General features: G+C 47.7%; 1 protein-coding gene across 2 annotated transcripts in view; it reads left to right on the forward strand.

Moving 5' to 3' along the window:
• The first annotated feature begins 476 nt into the window (after window positions 1–476).
• The window catches only part of ephb3a (eph receptor B3a), a 28,841-nt gene continuing 10,560 nt past the window's right edge, over window positions 477–18,757 (forward strand). Inside the window, exons 1-11 of one of the 2 annotated variants that reach the window (XM_035635211.2) lie at window positions 477–1,038; window positions 6,707–6,771; window positions 8,829–9,501; window positions 11,566–11,721; window positions 13,795–14,130; window positions 14,823–14,947; window positions 16,097–16,253; window positions 16,463–16,571; window positions 16,868–16,920; window positions 17,283–17,405; window positions 18,121–18,368. In XM_035635211.2, coding sequence (XP_035491104.1) covers window positions 975–1,038; window positions 6,707–6,771; window positions 8,829–9,501; window positions 11,566–11,721; window positions 13,795–14,130; window positions 14,823–14,947; window positions 16,097–16,253; window positions 16,463–16,571; window positions 16,868–16,920; window positions 17,283–17,405; window positions 18,121–18,368 — 2,109 coding nt within the window. In that variant the 5' untranslated portion in view covers window positions 477–974. Of the gene's footprint in view, window positions 1,039–6,706; window positions 6,772–8,828; window positions 9,502–11,565; window positions 11,722–13,794; window positions 14,131–14,822; window positions 14,948–16,096; window positions 16,254–16,462; window positions 16,572–16,867; window positions 16,921–17,282; window positions 17,406–17,764; window positions 18,081–18,120; window positions 18,369–18,757 lie in introns of those variants that run through there. The other variant, XM_035635212.2, reaches the window with a different exon arrangement.

Genomic DNA, 18,757 nt, shown 5'->3' on the forward strand with positions numbered 1-18,757 from the left:
ACACTACACTGGTCACTGGAGAGAGGTCACTGGACATTGGATAGTGATCACTGGACACTGGACACTGGACACTGAACACTGGACACTGAACACTGAACACTTGACTGGTATGAATTGTATTTGTATCATTCTTTAACTAATTTGATCGGTTTTTTGTTGTCCTTGTTCCGAGCTGTATTTCTATTTCATGCGTAAGTATGTGTCAAACATGAGTCAAATTATGTGTGTGTACATATACGGATTCCGATACTACTACTACTTACCACTACTATTACTACTACTACTACTAATAATAATAATAATAATAATAATTATTATTATATATTATAATGATAATAATTATTATTATTATCATTATTATTATTGTTGTGGTTTTGTTGTCGTTGTTACTGGCGGTTTTAATTTGAAAATCTCGAGCGGAAGCCTGACCTCGGTCGCGTGCGTCTTGACGCTGCCTCGGCGCTCATCCTCCTCAGAGTCTCGGTCCCAGCGTTGCCATTCCGACGCACATCCCCCGCGGAGGAGCAACAGCTACGCACGGACTCGGAGTTTGGTTCCAGGTGGACTGGACGGGTCGAGCTGCCGGACACAGAGCCGCGTCCACCGGCCCCCCGGAGGGCAGCAGCGCAGAGGATGCGCCCCTGGACGGAGGCTCGCGGTCGGTGAAGTCGGAGACGGGAGAATGAGACAGAGAAAGGACGCAGTGTAGCGCTGCTGTTCGCGGGAATAACGGGACCCGGTGGAAGGCACCCCCCCCCCCCCCCCCTCCAGAAGAAAACCATCCCAAGACGCGCTCGGTGATATTTTGAGGGTCTTCTGGGTGGAATGGGGCGGCGGGAGCCCCGGTCCCAGCTGAAGACATGAGCGCCGGGAGAGGGACAGACAGCTCGTCTGCGGCGCTGCGCCGCGTGTGAGTCTCCATCCATCCGAGGGGTCCGGTGTGCGCCCTCCTGCGTGGTGCGGACGCCTGGCTCATGACAATGGACTACCTGCTGTGGGTGTGCAGCCTCGTCGTGCCCGCGGTGCTGGCGGTGGAAGGTACGTCCCTCTGTGTTCTGTCTCAACTGTACTTTTGTCTCTGGCCCCCGTGGACGAACAATGGGGCTGATCGGATGGATGAGAGCACCAACGGGCAAGCGACCGTGTATCTTTATTACGACTGTGCCATGAACAGAAAAACCATAAAACCTAAAGCAGAGAGTGCAGGTTCCACGGCGGGTGGGCTTTTCCCCCCTGAAGAAGATGTAAATCACGCTGGGATCAGCGCGTCATCACGCGTCGGGTTAAATCACCACATCGCCCATTTACGCCGTTTCCATCGGTGATATCAGATCTTTAAACAACAGACCCCCTCCGAGTTTTTTGCCTAATTACCTCTGTGAATAACAATGATGATGCGGAGCCGCTCGGTTAAACAGGCAATTCAGCTGGGTATCAGTTCTCTGATTGTAATCCATGTACACATGTATCAGCACGCCCCCCCCCCCCTGTGTGTGTGTGTGTGTGTGTGTGTGTGTGTGTGTGTGAGATGACATCCCAGTGCTTCCATTGCGGCTCAAGGACTGCCCTGTCGCTATTGTCCCTGTTGTTGTCACACCCACAAGCTGAGTGAGGATGCCCACTGATACCCCCCCCCCCCCCCCACACACACACTTGAGGGTACATTCACACCAGAGGGAGACGGTCCAGGTCGGCCCCCTCCTCTACTGTCACTGTAAAAACACGAAAGTGGATCAGTCCCGAGTCGCCCCTCCCCGCGCGAGGCTCCGAAGGGACACACACACACACACACACACACACACACACACACACACACATGTGAAATGTATTAAATGACAAGTGTGAATTAAAGGTCAATGGATTAACAAGTATGCAGTAGTCCCCGAAGCTCCCTCCCATCGTCGAGGGGAGAGAAGCCCCCCCTCGCCCCGCCGCTGCTTCCCACCCAACGGTTCCTCTCTCTGAGGCGTAGCACCACGTTCCCTGCTCTGCCTCCTTCTTCTCCCTCCCCTGTCCAATCTGCCTCTCCTGGACCGTGGCCAGCCTGATCCCTCATCAATTCTGGTGTCAGCAAGTAAATCAATGCAGCGGCAGCGGCCCTCCGAGTCCCACCGGGCTCACGGCCGGATGATCGGTCCCGTTTCCCCCCCAGCCTCGCCACTAAGTGTTACTCAAAGCTCAGGGGTTAACTAATGTTTGTCCTCTGAGGATAAACATGAAGGGCAGATCATCGGATGCGTTTAAATGAGGGGGGAAAAGAGAGGCCCTTTTTCTTTCTTTTTTACAGCGAGTTACATGTCGTTATTTAGCTGCTTACTCAGTGGATTTCAACACATGGCTTGAATCTGAATGTTTTTTTCTTCTTCTTTTGGCTGGCAAGTGTTTGCGCATGGATGATGCAAGCTGAACTGCATCTACACACTGCAACTGAGTGTGTGTGTGTGTGTGTGTGTGTGTGTGTGTTTGTGTGTGTGTGTGCTTATTTACCAAAGACACAGTGATGACTTATCTCCAGTTCACACCAACACACTGCAGTAAAAGCCTCAGCCACCGTGACACTTTTATGCTATATTACTTCCATTTACAGTCAGTGTTTACTGTACTCTTATTTTAAAAGCTCATAAAGTAGATGGATGACCACTTACAAAGCATTTTATGAAATATTCTATGGGATGTATATGTGCGATAGTGAGGGAGAAAAAAAAAAACAATTTTACTCACTAATACAGAGCTTCATTTGGATTTTTCATGCTTTCTGTACATCAGAGCAACAATCACAATTTGTTGACCTGTGAAATCAGATGCAAGCCACCCTGAAGAGAGATTGAATTAGGTCAGACTGACTTGTTCAAAAACTGCTTATCAGGCGTCAAACTGAGCGTCACACTCCCTGTGATTCCTGAGAGAAACTCAAACTCAAAGGGACTCTGCCTTTGAATGAGAGTGAGGACTTTTTTAATTTAATTTTATTCAGACAAGAACCCCAGGTTCTTTCTTTTACGCCTATTTATAGCCACACATTTCATCGGCCTTCGATCACTGATGGTGATGTTTGTCTGTTAATATTTCATATGTTTGCTTGTTGGCAGCGAGCGTGAGTGTCGTAGAAGGCGAGGCCACCCTTTCATCATACACCCGCTCTCACAAAGTGAATAAAACATTAGCATGTGTGAGCTCCCAAAGCGCACTGAGAACTCACAGTTGTGTGGCATTTTGGCTCTGGCGGGTGATCAAAAAAGAAAAAAAAAAACTGTAAATGCCACGGGTGGTGATGCTCTAAAGTTCCCACTGCAGCATTGTTGTCTTACCCCAGGGGCAAAATGATTCCACTGCTGCTGTAGTTTTATGGGAGGAATGGGGGGGAGGGTGGGTTCTGCATTTGAGTTACAGCAGCAAGGAAATCTCAAAGGCATTGTAAATTTACCGTGGAACAAATGGGATCTTTTTCAATCTTAACTGGTCTCTGGGATTTTGTGCGACGGCGACGGAACACTTTGATGGAGATAGTCGTAGGGGAACGAAAACATTGTTTCATCCTGGAATGTTAGTGATTCAGAGGCGGCGAGAGCCCGACGGTGAAACTGAGGAGAGACAGCTGAACTCCCCTGCTGGCCGATAATGGTTTTTATAAAGAAATACTGATTCTTTGAAAAAAAAAAAATTAGAAAGAAAAATCCATCTCTATCTCTTGCTCCACATGGAGGTCAAAGGTCAGGATGCAGGATAACACCCCCAGAGCTGCAGGGGATTTTGCCTTTTGCTCGAGGAGGTGAAATCCTGCTTAACACGGAGGCTTGAACTCGGCTCGTACAGATGTGGCGTGGTCACCCTGCTGCCCCCCTGCACGTGCGTTGTGGGAGGGATAGGCCTGTTGAAAGGAGCATCAGCTCAGACCGGTGGTAAGCTGAGGCTGAGTGATTCTGTCTCTGTTGCCTCTGGGCAGCGGGGAGCGAAGAGGGACAGGGCGGCGAACCAGATCAGACACCCGAGGGATGGGCTGGATCCGTGGATCGGCGGCCCAGGAGTGTTCAGTCAGCTGCGAGCCTCCCGGGCGCAGAGAGTAGAGCCGAGCAGAGACAACAGCCACTGATTTCACTGATTAGCCGCTCCGTCTCTGGCTCAAGTTGTGCTAATCAGTAAGACAACCTTGTTCGCGGACAAAACATTTGAGCTCGACAGCTGAAGTTATTAGCTGCTGTCGCTCACGTCCTCACGTACACAAATGTAAGGAGGAGGGCGCTTTTACAAATGAGTAACAGGACTTGCTCTTAGATTCAAAGCGGTAAATGTGTATCTGCTTTTGAGCATTAAATTCACTTAATAAATAAAATGAAGTAGTAAATGTCATTTCCATTGTCAGCAAAGACGGAGGCAGCCACTTATTTTTTCCTTTTCCAAAATAAATATATATATTGTTTTAACTTTGTGCAGCAGCACCACTCATCTGTTTGTTCCAACCCACTTTTCATTACTTAAAACCCTTTTATATGCTCGTAAAAATATTTCCGTTTAAAGGCAATAAATCACGAGCATGATTCCTGTTTGCTCCCTGGGAAGGAATGATAAAGTGACTTTGAGTTAATGTGATTAATTATTGCTTAATGAATCATCGCTGCACGATTGTTGGTTCAAATACTTCATATGCTAATACGCCACCAAATTAGCTGGAATGGCATGCGTATGATCAGCTGGAAATCATCACTGCGCCGGCTCTCTCCTATGAAACCGGCAGTCGTATGCAAACATCTACATGCTGCTGCATGACCCTACAGTCAGTGATGGTAGTTGATGATCTGTCTATCGAAGCATTAATTATCATACACCCTGTGATAATTCATGCTTTGAATCCCCATGAGTCATGATGTCATAGTTGTTGTTCTGGGAAATATGTTTGTTTGTTCCAAAATCTAAATGTGAATGTGACAAAGGGAGGGTTACATGTCTGACCACTTCTTGGTCCGGACCAGTTCACTCAGCCAGAAGAGTTCAGAAAATACTTTCAACTTTAAAGTTCAACCATTAACTTATATATTTTGTTTCTTTAATTTGTACAAAGACTAGAAGTATGAAAATATAAAAGTGCCCCACGTGTTATTTTACTCTTTGGTTTTCTCACAGATTAAAATAAGACAAACCATTTTAATTAGTGATCTTAAGAGTCCGTTGCAGGCGCCTTTTGTTCCGCTGTAGCTTTATATTTACCGAATGGTGTCGATCCTCTAGAGTGTATTTCCCAAAATCTTTAAGCAGTTGTTTTACACCCTTATCACAAGGAGTTGTGACATTTTGGATCAGTTGCTGACCGTGAAACTAGGGGAACAAACGAACTGTAGTTTATAATGGCACATCAAATACTATTTGCCAGGTCCATTGTACACACAGTCAAGCTAACTCGCATGAACTAAGAACCAGGAAGCCTCACTAATTCCAAATAAGCATTTAATTCTAGTATGATCCATGCCTGTTTGCAGTCTTGGGTTGAGATCCTCTAGCCTCTCCACGGCACACGGTTGAAAACACTCAGATTTCCTGACTGGTGTGCAGATCACAGTTCATTATGTGTCATCCTCTAAAAGGAGGAAAAGCCATCTAATGAACACACAGCACAGATTGTAAACACCGCACATAGCTCAGCAGCTACAGATGGACCAGTGATCTCCTCTCTCAATCAAACAACCTTTATTATTCACACTGTAAAGTCAAGGACACACTTGTGTCTGCATCGTTTTCCCGTCTTTAAAGCTCAACATCAACCGCCGACGTTGTGGGACCCGAACAAAAGACGCGTCTCCTGCGGAGTGTGTGCCGCCGCTGTTCAGGACATTTGTTTACCCTCTCTCACCCTCCTTTGGCGCCGTTATCAATGACTTGTGAGCAAATGGCGCACAGCAGGCGCCTTGTCATTGAGTCTCCACGAAGAAAAGTGTAATTGTTCCAGTAATTACGTGTTAACCACAAAGGAGCCAATGCGAGCCAAACACGTCCACAGCTGCACATTGTAAACCCTAGACAGGAGTCAAGGTGCTGTGAAACCTCTCCGGACCACCGCTCAGGTGACAACTGACTTGACAACCCCACACAAGAAAAAAGCTCGTTGATCCTCCTGTGTATTCTGGGCCTCTCCTCTGATCGTCTGTCCCGCTCTCACTTTCCCCGCAAAGTTCGTCAAAACAGCCAGGCGAAGAAAAAAAGATCGATCAGATCACCTGTTAACTCCCCTCTGGCAATTCTCAATCGAAAGGCGTCACATTTCTGCCAATGTCGGGTGTTTTTGGTGATATATTATTAAATTCCCTTGTGCCTTTATGACCTCTCTGAACCAACTGTCTCTGAGGGAATGTTCCCCTCTAAAGGCATCTTGTCTTGGAGGGAGCTTTGCTCTTGCTTCGTCAAAAGAATATTGAAAGAAGTGCATTTGTGAGTGTCAGACACACACACACACACACACACACACACACACACACACACACACAGAGAAAGACTAAATCAGGCATCATGAATGTCAGTGGTTTCACAAACATGTAGGTGGTTCTGCAGTTATGGAGGTTATGAAATAGAAGGAGAGAACGTTTTACCTGGATCTTCTGTCAAGCAGCGACCAGGGAGAACTCGTGTCTGGTCTTTAATGCCGTGCTATGATTTGGTTTTTCTTCCTCACACCATTTGATTCATGTGTGTCATTCTCCCTCCTACTCTTAATTTGCAGAAACCCTTATGGACAGTCGGTGGGCAACCACAGAGCTGGCTTGGACCACGTTCCCAGAAAGTGGGGTGAGTTAGTGCGTATGCTTGTGTTTAGTTTGTTTTTTTGTCCCCCCCCCCGCCCTCCTTTTTTTTAACAACATTTGTTCCATTCGCTTGTTAATCGAGCCCAGTCTGCCTTGAACAGCACACCTCCTACTGTTTTATAACTTCATTTTTTGCTGTGTTTGTTTGCTTTCCTGGATACAGAAAAGCAAATTAGAAACACACAGTGTGACACGATGTGGAAGAAAACAGAGATTTTTAGTGTAAAGGCAAACATGAAGGACTTAACAAACTGTATAGAACATGTGCATGTTGTACTTTAAACAAACAAATGAGCAAATGTGCAGATCCCCGCAAGCAAATCCCCACAGTGGGTCAGGACTGTACGGTAGGCTCCACTCTGCATGTCTCCTCAGGAGAGAGAGACAGATAATTGAAAGCATGTGTCTGGGTCTATTATAATACTGGCCCAGGAGTATATTACAGGCAGGAATTAAGGTATTCAGTTGATACCCCCTATAGGAATGGTGAGAAAATAAAACAACATGAATTTGACCCCAGGGCTAACAGCACTGACAGACCTCCCCCACTCCCGGCCGGTGTAATTTGTCTTCGCTACGTGAGCGCAGAGTCAGTCAATGGAAATGGTGGGTTTCCATGGAAACGATCTCCGGCAGCCACGGCTCCTTCCTTCTCCCCAGAATGGCCGGCTCTGAATGTCCTGGCATCCATGAAGTCATATGTCACGAGTGGCGAGGCAGCCCCTCTCCTGGCGCCTGACAAGCCCATACGTTCGGGGGCCAGCAATTATCATATTTGTCAGGTGGTGCATCAACGTGTTGCTGGTGATTTACGACGCCTAATGCCGACTCTTGGGCTCATCGTTTGGGAATAAATTGCGCAGCAACGCGGAGACGTGAGATGAGTTATGCATTATTTTTCTTCCAGTTGAAATAATCAATTTCTGGGAAGCTCATTTGTTATGGAAACGAAGCATTCAGCCCAAGGGGGAATTAAGGAGAAAAAAATCCAAAAAGATTGACTTCTCACAAGGTTATTTCCTAATGGACTAAATATATTGACCAATGAAGCCATTTATCATTGCCTGTAATGTTAGTTACCATATATAAAGACCAGTGGTACCAACGTATAAAGCTTTGCGTTGACATGGGTCAAAGACAGAAATCATTTCAGTGTCATGTTAGTCTTTGAAGAGCCGATTTCAAAAGACACAAGTCCACCGGGGATATCGTCAACAGCGAATGCAAAATATCTGCCCCCAGGGTTCATGTGTCGGCATGAGAGAATGTATATAGAATATCTTCTGCATAACCTGAAGTGGTCAAAGTGCATCCACAGTGCAGTCATACTGACAGCTGTGCATTTAGATTGCCTTTTTAATAAAAAAAACACTGTTTGCATTATGTATGCTGCATGAGGAATGTTTCCATTAAAAGGGTACAGTTTGATAAAATAACAAATGTACAGAAACCAAATCTCCTCTTGAGAATGTTGCCCTGCGCTGTTAGCCAGTCCTGACGCTGATAATGGTTACCAGGCGAAGTGCATGACATGTGTTCTGATGGTAAAATGTTTTCTATTGGTCCCTAATGATTGGAATTTTCTGAGCGATTCAAGCAATTAAAAGCTTTTTAGCTGCAAATTATCCCTCACCGGCCTCATGCACACAACACACTGTGGGAGTGTGTGTGTGTGTGTGTGTGTGTGTGTGTGTGTGTGTGTGTGTGTCAGTGTGTGTGTGTGTGTGTGTCAGTGTGTGTGCGTGTGTGTGTCTGTAGCATTTTGAATGTCCTCTATGCTCGGATGGTTTGCATCAGGATACACCGCATTTAACATTGCTCAATATTAATTAACAGCATATTCGATAAGTGCGTGCCCTGCTGCAGTTTAGCTGCTTCGGAGTCAGAAGTAGAATTGTCGTCGCATTAGACAATCCATTCATTTTTCTCTCATTTTATTCATTAACCGTCTCTATTCTTCTCTCCCCATGGTCTTAATCAGTCGCCTGTCCCTGCTGTCGTCTCGTCCTTTGTCACACTGTCTCTCTGCTCTTTCCGCAGTGGGAGGAGGTCAGCGGCTACGATGACTCCATGAGCCCAATCAGAACCTACCAGGTGTGTAATGTCCGACAGCCCAACCAGAACAACTGGCTGAGGACGGACTTTATCCCCCGGAGGGGCGTGCTGCGCGTCTACGTGGAGCTCAAGTTCTCCGTCCGTGACTGCGCCAGCATTCCCAACATCCCCGGCTCCTGCAAGGAGACCTTTAATCTGTTTTACTATGAGTCAGAGGGGGACACGGCAACAGACACCAGCCCTCTGTGGAGGGAGAACCCCTACGTGAAGGTGGACACGATTGCCCCAGACGAGAGCTTCTCTCTGCTGGAGGCGGGCAGGATCAACACCAAAGTGCGCAGCTTTGGCCCCCTCTCCAAGGCGGGCTTCTACCTGGCGTTCCAGGACCTCGGTGCCTGCATGTCTCTCATATCCGTCAGGGTTTTCTTCAAGAAGTGCTCCACCACCATCGCCAACTTCGCTGTCTTCCCGGAGACTGCCACTGGGGCAGAAGCCACTTCCTTAGTCATCGCTCCGGGGGCCTGTGTGACCAACGCTATGGAGGTGTCCGTCCCTCTGAAGCTGTACTGCAACGGGGATGGCGAGTGGATGGTCCCTGTGGGCTCCTGTACCTGCGTCGCTGGCTTTGAACCTACTGCTGTGGACACCCAGTGCCAGGGTAGGTGTATTTAACAGACATTTGGACTTTTATTTAACCAAACCTCCTTTATATGCTCAGCGCAAGTCACCCCAGTCTGTGCGCCCTTCTCTGCATTTATTGTGTGGCTCCTGAAGGGGGGTGGTGACGGAGGGTGGAGGAGAGTATGAATTAATGAGGTGTTGCAGAGAGGAGCAGCATACAAATATTGTCAGAGCAGAACAGGAGGGAGAGAAAGAAAGCGGGATGGCACAAAATAGAAAGCCAGTCGCGAGGAGAAGAAAAGAAAGAATAAGATAATAGAAGTCTGGGGAAGAGACACATTAAGAGAGAAAGCGCGAGTTAAGAGGTGTGAATAGCCAAAGATAGGACGGAAACAGCCGCCGAAGAACAAGAATGAATTGGGGTGGGGGTGGGGGGGCTGCAGGAAGTCAAAGACAGACAAGTGAAGCCTCCTCTCACCTGGGCGTGAGAAATCGTGTTTAACATGCGCTGGAGAGCTCATTCGTTGCCATTTGGCGGCTCAAGGTTAAAAGCTTGCCTGATAAAAAACTCTGTAGGGCTTCTGCCAGCGGTTGCAATGAGGAAGTGTAATTTCCTCCGCCGCCTCCCGTTAGTTAATCTACAGATGGCCACGCTCATTAACACCATTCAGACCGACGTGAGCCAACACTGCCACGCCAGCATTAATCACTCAGACGTTTCATTTCTTACCTCAGTGCTGCTCGCTCGCAGCCAAACACCGCACGAGACGCAGCGCGGGTGAAGAAGAGGAGGAGAGACAATGGCGGGGGAGGGGGGAAAGGGAAACATTAGTGTATCAAAAACAGGAAAATCATTGTGCCCTCCAAAGAGGTTAATGGATTGAAGCAAGACAGTGGGGGTGATTCAGCACCCTCCCGACAAGAGGCGAGGAAAACCAACAAATGAAAGAAAATCATGATGCGCTGTGTAATAGAGGAGAAATAAATCAGATCAGAGAGAGTGGCGCCTAAAGGTTTCAGTGAATTATGCAAGGGGGTGAAAAAAAAAGAAAACATTTTCATCTTATCTTCGCCTTTTGGCTTTTTATTGCCTGGTTTTAGAGCAACAATGCGGGGCCATTAGCTGCGCTGATTTTCCTAAAAGTGCCATTGTTGGGAATTAGGGTGGAACTTGAGTTCAAACTGAAAGACCACTTAGCCTAACTAGTTAATCACACTCTCTCTCTCACTGGCTGGCTTTTATGAGCCTCCACGCTGACAGGACAGATGTTTGCCAGAGACCCCACTTTTACACCACCAGTTAGGAATGTGGGGAAACAGTAAAACGTGGTCCTCTGGAGGCGGATGTATCCAGACCTTTTGCTGCTAATCTCCTTTATCTGGATCCTGCTTTAGTCCCGGCTTATGCTGGTTTATCCTTAAGACTCAATATCAGCCGATCTTTGGCGTGGCACTTTGGAATTCATAAGAGTCGCTCGGACGCTCCGGCTAAGATTACGGTAACTTGGTATATTTTCCTAATAGCTCTCCTCGGCTGATTTGTGCCTCGTCTGATCTCCCTTCATTTGCATTGATTTATTAACGTATTACGGAGCTGTTCAGCATGCATGTGGAGGGCTTGTCTGTATTCAGAGGTGTGGTTTGGAGAGCTGAGGACTCAACGGACACTGATTGATGGGTTTAGGGTGTATCGCTTTTTCTCAGAAGCATTCTCCATCCCTGTTTGTCTGACAACCACAACCTCCTGTCAAGGGTCTTATCTTCATCTCTGTCCTCTTTTTCCCCCTCTTCTACATGAAACTTTGCTGTCATCAGGACTCCTTTTGGGGAGATTAAATGTCACCCGGTAAAAGAGAGTCAAAAAAGAAAGAACAGATGAAAATGTATTGATAAGACCTGATGCTTGAGTGTTTTCAACGTACGGAGCAACATTTTCTCCATTAATATTGAGCTCTGCGGCAGGTACCTCACAGGCACCGTTTTTTGTTCTGTGACAGAAGCGACACCCGCTTGTCTTTTAGAAAAAGTTGGCACCAAAGCCTGTTTCTGTTTTTCTGTTCTTATTTTCCCTTTTTTAATTTTCTCTCTCTCTCTCATCTAGCCTGCATCCCTGGGACCTTCAAATCTAAATTCGGGGAAGGATCCTGTGCTCCCTGCCCGTCCAACAGTCGCACCAGTGCGCGAGGAGCCAATATTTGTCCCTGCCAGAACGGCTTCTACCGCGCTGACAGCGATCCTCCTGACTCTGCCTGCACCAGTAAGTCACCCTCTACTGCGCAGACTGAAAACAAGACTGTGGCAAAGCCCTAGTATGTGGTTGGACTGCGTTTGGGCATGTAAAAACTGAATATTTGACTGTGTGTTCCTTGTTTTATTTCGTTGGCATCTTGGTTATGAGATCTTACGGTACCGCGGAGTGTCTCCGGCTGCTGATAGCCTTGTCACCCGTACCAGTAGTTTCAGCTTTGAGCGCGCACATTCCTGCCTGCAGTGCTCGGCAGGCAGGCAGGCAGGCAGAACTTGCCAAACACCTGACACCGGAGCTGAGAGTATGGGAACAGCCAACAGCAGCGAGTCTGATGATGTAATAGTCACCGTTTTAGCCAATGGGAGAAGTCCAGCATTTGGCCGACTGACCTATAATGCAACTCACTAATGTCACTCGCTCGCTCAGTCACTCACTCAGTTAGTCGAGGCCCTGCTTCGACTACAAATATTCATCTTTCAGTCACAGAAGACGTCACATGCTGTGAATTATCAGTGCCAGGTTGCATCAGTCAGTTGTTATTAATGCCCTCTACATAGATGTTGCCATTTGATTGTTTCACGATTGATTCAAATTATTTTGAACCTGAGCAGTCCGCACTACAATAATTAGTAATGACAATTAAATGAACACAGAGGCAATTAAAGGGTTGTGATGCTAAATGGCATCTGTGATGCCTCTTTTGAAATTTACCAATAGCTGAAGTATTTTAGATTTCATATTTTCGTGCACTAAGAGTGTAGAGAATTCAAAACTTTCATTTCAAGTTCATGGGCAATGACACATCCACGGCTGCATATAGTCTATTGATATTTCAAATGGAAATTGTGCTTTGCTGGTAACCAGTCTGGTGCAGTGCTGCTGACTGCAGCGTCCATGCCTGGACAGGCCTGGGATAGAAGTCCCAGCAGTTGTGCTGATGGAGAGGCACATGTGCCGCCTCGGCCGTGTAAAATCACCCCCCAGGGGCCTCTCGCCGCGTTACATGACACACATGGCCCGCAACTGTCTTCCCCAGATCCTCGTCACAGGAACACTGTGGACTCTGACATTGACCAGTGCACACATACAGTCGGGCGGCGACACAAGCGCCACCTCCGAGTCCTCTCACACACACACACACACATGCACACATGCACACACACACACACACACACACACAGAGAGAGAGAAAAACACAAGCCTGACAGTCCTGTCCCTGTGGTCTGCCAGATCTGGTGCCAGGCAGCCTGTGCTTGTTGGAAGTGGTGTGTTGCATGAGAGAGCCTAGGCCAGTCAATGGCCCGGCAGCTTGGACTCAGCGTGCGTTTCAGACAGGCGTCCAATTAGAAGAGGCTCCACTCTGAATTGTGTATGCCCAATTAGAAAAGACAGGGCGAGTGAAACGCAGCTCGGGGCGGCCAAGCCGAGGAGCTGCACCCCGGCGGTCAGACAGTTCCAGCCGATGACCTGAGAGTCTTCCCTCTCTCTCCCTCTCTTTCTCTCTCTCTCTGCATTTAGGCAGGTTAGGCTCTCCACCGCTGGAAGCTTAGAGGGAGAGCCCCTCTCCTCCCTCGCTGTAATAGGATGAAAAGCCTGTTCGCTGAACCAATCTTTGTTGCCTCCCTCTGTGGTTATCACTGCACTCTATCCAGGTTTCAAATGCTCTTCACTCAAAACGCAGCACTGCCTCCTGAAACGAGGTGGCCTTGGGTTATACTGATACTAGAACATGCATTTCTATCACGAGTGGATTAGCCAAGCTCCACGAGCACTGCGAGGAGCCATGCATAGGTATGGACGTGGGCTACAACGAGTTTCAGCATTACTTTTAGCAACATTTCTTAGTGATTCTTAGCTTATTCTCCTGTTGCTGAATTTATTTGCGCCAGGATTTTCGATTATGTTTCCTTTTTTTCGTTTGAGGCATGCAAAGCAAATAACACATTTATTTGTGCAAAAGTATTGTGTAAGAAGAACTTCACTGCATGGGGAACATGACTAACACCTCCGTTGTGTGTTTTATTCTATTCCGCCTGCCTACCCTTCTTTAACACCTACGCGTGTGTGTGTGCCTTCCTGCAGCCATCCCCTCGGCTCCTCGCAATGTTATATCCAGCGTGAACGAGACCTCGCTGTCCTTGGAGTGGGAGGAGCCCGAGGACACGGGTGGGCGGAGCGACCTGGTCTACAACGTGGTGTGCAAGAAATGTCTGCGGGACCGGAGCCCCTGCACGCGCTGCGACGACAACGTGGACATCGCCCCTCGCAGGCTGGGGCTCAGGCAGAGGAAGGTGGTGGTGAGGAACCTGCAGGCTCACACGCGCTACAGCTTCGAGGTGCAGGCCGTCAACGGGGTTTCAGGGAAAAACCCCACGTCACCCAGCTACTCCACAGTCAACATCACCACCAACCAAGCAGGTCAGTGGAAGAGGATCTGTCAATGGCAGTGAATGTGTCCACGGACCAAGTTAATTCATCGGGGCCGCTCCAATCAATACCATTTACCATCACGATGGAGCACGCTGGTCAGCTGACCCTAAAGTCAATGTCAGCGGGTGACGTATTGAGCTCCAGAGCAGTATTAGAACCAACAGCAAACATTGTTGAACAAGCTCAGTGGGAACATTGGATGGAAGAACCCTCCACTCTATGGCACTGATATTCTGAGAGAGTTATCGGAGAGGCAGATAAAATGTATGCTTTATATCGCCACTGTCAACCAGAATTACATCACTGACAATGTCACCTTTCAACATCCCCACTTAATATTTGCATCATCATCATCAACCACCCTGCTCTGCACCTTTCACTGACCATAATTACTCTCCCTGTTAACCTGCACTTAATCCACCTTACTGCAGTTTATGGACCCGCGACAATGACTACCAATTGAGTCACTTTCAGGCCTCACAAATCAATAAGCGGCAGAGCGAGGAAGGTGAAACATGTACGGCTTTTCTCAAGCCGTTCTGGTTGAAGTATTCTGAATAACAATTATCTCACCACAACGGTTTGGGACTTGGCAACTCGGACCACGACGTGTTGATGATGCAGTAACGTCCCAGTGCCAGTGTAACGTGAACCTCTCCTCTCTGGTGTCCGCCCTCCAGCACCTTCAGCAGTGCCCACCGTCCACCTGATGCGCTCCACCTCGGACACCCTCAGCCTGTCGTGGCTGCCCCCCGAGAAACCCAACGGTGTCATCCTCGACTACGAGATCAAATACCATGAGAGGGTAAGCTCTGACTTTTTTGACGTTTTGCCTTAATGTAGGCACATGTCACAGTGCACGCCTTTTTGACCTAATCTACTTTTCCAGCATTTTTGTGGATGTTGACATGTTTTAAATATTTAAATGTATTGTGAGTTGGTTGGTAGACTCGTGAAATGTTTACTGTTGGAGAGTATATGTGCCCGTTAGACTCAGCAACTAGTCATGTAATGCATCATTGTCATTTTTTTGTTGTTGTTATTGTTTAAGGCATGTTTGCCCCATGACAGTGTCAGTGAAGAGACAGGCAGGCAGGGAGAGATAGGGGATGACATGCACCCATTAGGGGCCCAGGCTGGATTCAAACCCAGGCTGCTGTGGTCAGAACTCAGGTTTAATGCTACGCAGTTTAGCAGGCGAGCTACGGGACCATCGTTATATTGGTATTGATCAAATTCCAAGCCCTGCTGATATGGACATTTCATAACCTTTGATTTGTAACCTGTGTGTGTGTGTGTGTGTGTGTGTGTGTGTGTGTGTGTGTGTGTGTGTGTGTGTGTGTGTGTGTGTGTGTGTGTGTGTGTGTGTGTGTGTGTGTGTTTGTGACTACCTTTGGGGACAAGTTTCACATTAAAAAGCAGTCAATGAGGGACGACTTGTCCAATAGGGGAGAAAAGCAGGGGTCAGTGGTTAAGGTTAAGGTTATAGTTACGGTTAAGGTTAAGGTTCAGGGTAAGGTTAAGGTAAGGTTCAGGGTTAGGCAAGTAGTATTTATGGTGAGGGTAGGTCTTGAATGCAATGAATGTAAGACTATGTTCCCACCACTGTGGCCACGAGTGACAATTACAGGATAAAGGTAAATGAGAAAATAATAATCGTTATAATTAACTGACTCCTTGTCACAGAGATATTAAAGACGCTAACATTAGCAATAATTAGCTGCCACAAGCTCCAAGAAAAGATGTGGACGCTAAATCTCTCTCACTCTAATGAAATGGTGCATTTTATTGATAGTGAATTGCCCTTTTTTATTTGTAGGTGTGAGATTTTGCTTAATGTCTTAATTTCAAAAGTCACATCAACAAGCATACACACATTCAAAAAGGCTCATTTATTATTCAACAGTTAACATTCATCAATATCTACTTTAAAGTTCCCTTTTTTTAATTTCAGGGCCAGGCGATGTCGCACACCGTAACTGCCCAGCACAGCTCAGCCAAGGTGGAGGGGCTGAGGGCCGCAACGCCTTATGTGGTGCAAGTCAGAGCTCGCACCGTCGCTGGATACGGACGCTACAGCAACCCCATGGACTTCGGCACCAGCCTTCACAGTACGGACACACACCCCACACAGCTTTTCAGTCTGTGCCTGATGACCTGCTGCTGGAGCTTTCTTAATGAGGGTTCCACTTTTATAGTTTTAATGGTCACCTTAAGTGGCAGCTATTACACATGGGGATCAGGCCACCCTGAAATATTTCAAACGGTGTGTCTGTCGTTAATTACTCATTTGTGTCTGTGCGTGTGTTATTTGGTCAAGGTGACCCTCAGAAGTCGGTGCAGGACCAGCTGCCCCTCATCGTCGGTTCGGCCTCTGCCGGTCTGGTGGTCATCGTTGCCTTGGTGGTTATCGCCGTTGTCTGCCTTAAGTAAGTGTTTGATTTTTATCTCCGACAGCCTGAACTACATGTTTCATTTTGTTAGTCAGACTCTAAACAAAGAGGCTCATTAAATTTTAACTCGCTTTCAAAGTGCGCATACTTATTCTTTAGCTTCCGAAAAGGCAGGAGAAAAAAAATTCTGAGCTGTGTCTGTGCGTGCGTCGCCTCTGGCAGTCTGCGGTTTTGCGTGATGGTTAGATATTAGTTTTGATACGCTGTACCTGGAAAGGGTCAGAAGACTGACGATGTGAATGTGACTTTGTTCATGTGCTGCTTGTTTACAGGAAGCAGCGCAGCGGTTCCGAGCTGGAGTACACGGAGAAACTGCAGCAATACAGTGAGTCTATGTGTTGATGCTTGAGAACTGTGTCTCCTGTGGTCATGCCTGTACAGTTAACCCGCTGATTCAATCAATTATCCCATCACCTGATCGAGGCAGGAAATCAGAGTCCCAACCACACAGAGCAGCTGAGCTGCTGTAGAATGTCCTCATGCAAATACTCACAATTGCGGAGCTAACATGTGGATGTTTGCCGGACGTTGACCCCGGCTACGGTTTCAGTTTAGCCAATTAGCACTTAATTGGCTAAACCAATTTTAAATCTCCATTTTAAAAATGAAAAAACGTTCTACCTTCTAAAAGTTAAACTCGTATTAGACACATTTTGGACGCTGACCGTTTGGATTTTTCCCTCTCAGTTTCACCGGGGGTCAAAGTCTACATCGACCCTTTCACCTACGAGGACCCCAATGACGCCATCCACGAGTTCGCCAAAGAGATAGACATCTCCTGTGTGAAGATAGAAGAAGTCATCGGTGCAGGTAAAAAGAAAAAGAAAAAACAGAGTTGTTTTTGTCTGAGAGGATGGAGAATGATTCAGGTTTATTAATCATTTATTTGAACAGGAGTGTGCCTTCGAGCCCACGGGTCTCTTCTGTAAGAGAGTCCTCTCTGGGAGGAAGGGGTTAGGACTCAGAGTGCGCATGAGCGCTGTGGGTGGCGAGGATTGAAGTGAAAATCTTTTCTGCTGCTCTTCCCCCTTTAGTCTGTATTTTTTTTTTCTTCTCTCCGGCGGCATGTCGTGTCCTAACTTCACCTCAAATGACAATCTGCTCCTGCTCGTTCAAACTGCCTCCCTCCCTGTCTCTTTCCCCCTCCCCTGTGAACATTCAAAACTCAGGCACCAAATGCAAAACCCCAAAGTTCCTCACCCGTCCCCTGTCCCCCTACACCACTCCCAGGTTTCACACTCGATCGATACGAGCCACACCCTCTCTCCCCAACATCTTTGACCTCTGACCTCCCGTCTTCCCCTTTTCTCTTTTCAAATCCTCTCCCACAGTTGACGCCTCAACTCTTTCAAAACAGCTCCCTCACTCCTGAATCCGACCAGTAACCCTGCACTTTTCCACAACCTCCCGTTTCCCTCCACCCCCCCCCCTCTTCTTTCCTGTGCTCACTCAACCCCTCTCCCCTACCACCCTCACCCCCCAATCCGCCCCCCTCCCCCCTGCCCATCTTGTTTTATCACTGCAGGGGAATTCGGCGAGGTGTGTCGCGGGCGTCTCAAGCAGCCCGGTCGCAGAGAGATGGTGGTGGCGATCAAGACGCTGAAAGCTGGCTACACCGAGCGCCAGAGGCGGGATTTCCTCGGCGAGGCCTCCATCATGGGCCAGTTTGACCACCCCAACGTGATCCGGCTGGAGGGCGTCCTGACGCGCAGCTGTCCGGTCCTCATCATCACCGAATTCATGGAGAACGGGGCGCTCGATTCCTTCCTCCGGGTAAGCTTGGCTGGAGGTGCATGCCGCAACACCTCTGACAGACGAGATTACTTTCTGTTTGTATCAAAGCTGAGGGGAACACACACATGCAGACAGTCATTCGCCACACCTCTCGGTTATCGGAGTGTTTTTCTCTCTGTAAAACACCCCGAGGCGCTCGCTCGCTGAGTGATAGAGATTAAATGTGCAATATAACGCCCGGAGACAGGCATAGTGTCTCTGCTTGACGTGACTGACTGACGCTGACAGGCTTTCCAATACACAAACTCCTGGTGGGAAACTGTCACACGGCAGACCTTTGGATAGATTTGCTCCAGTGTATTAGAGAGTCTTTGTGCAACTACAGAATTCATTACCGATCAGAGTTTTTGGTTCAGACTACCGCCCCC

This window comes from Scophthalmus maximus, chromosome 5 (assembly GCF_022379125.1).
Source record: "Scophthalmus maximus strain ysfricsl-2021 chromosome 5, ASM2237912v1, whole genome shotgun sequence".
NCBI lineage: Eukaryota > Metazoa > Chordata > Actinopteri > Pleuronectiformes > Scophthalmidae > Scophthalmus > Scophthalmus maximus.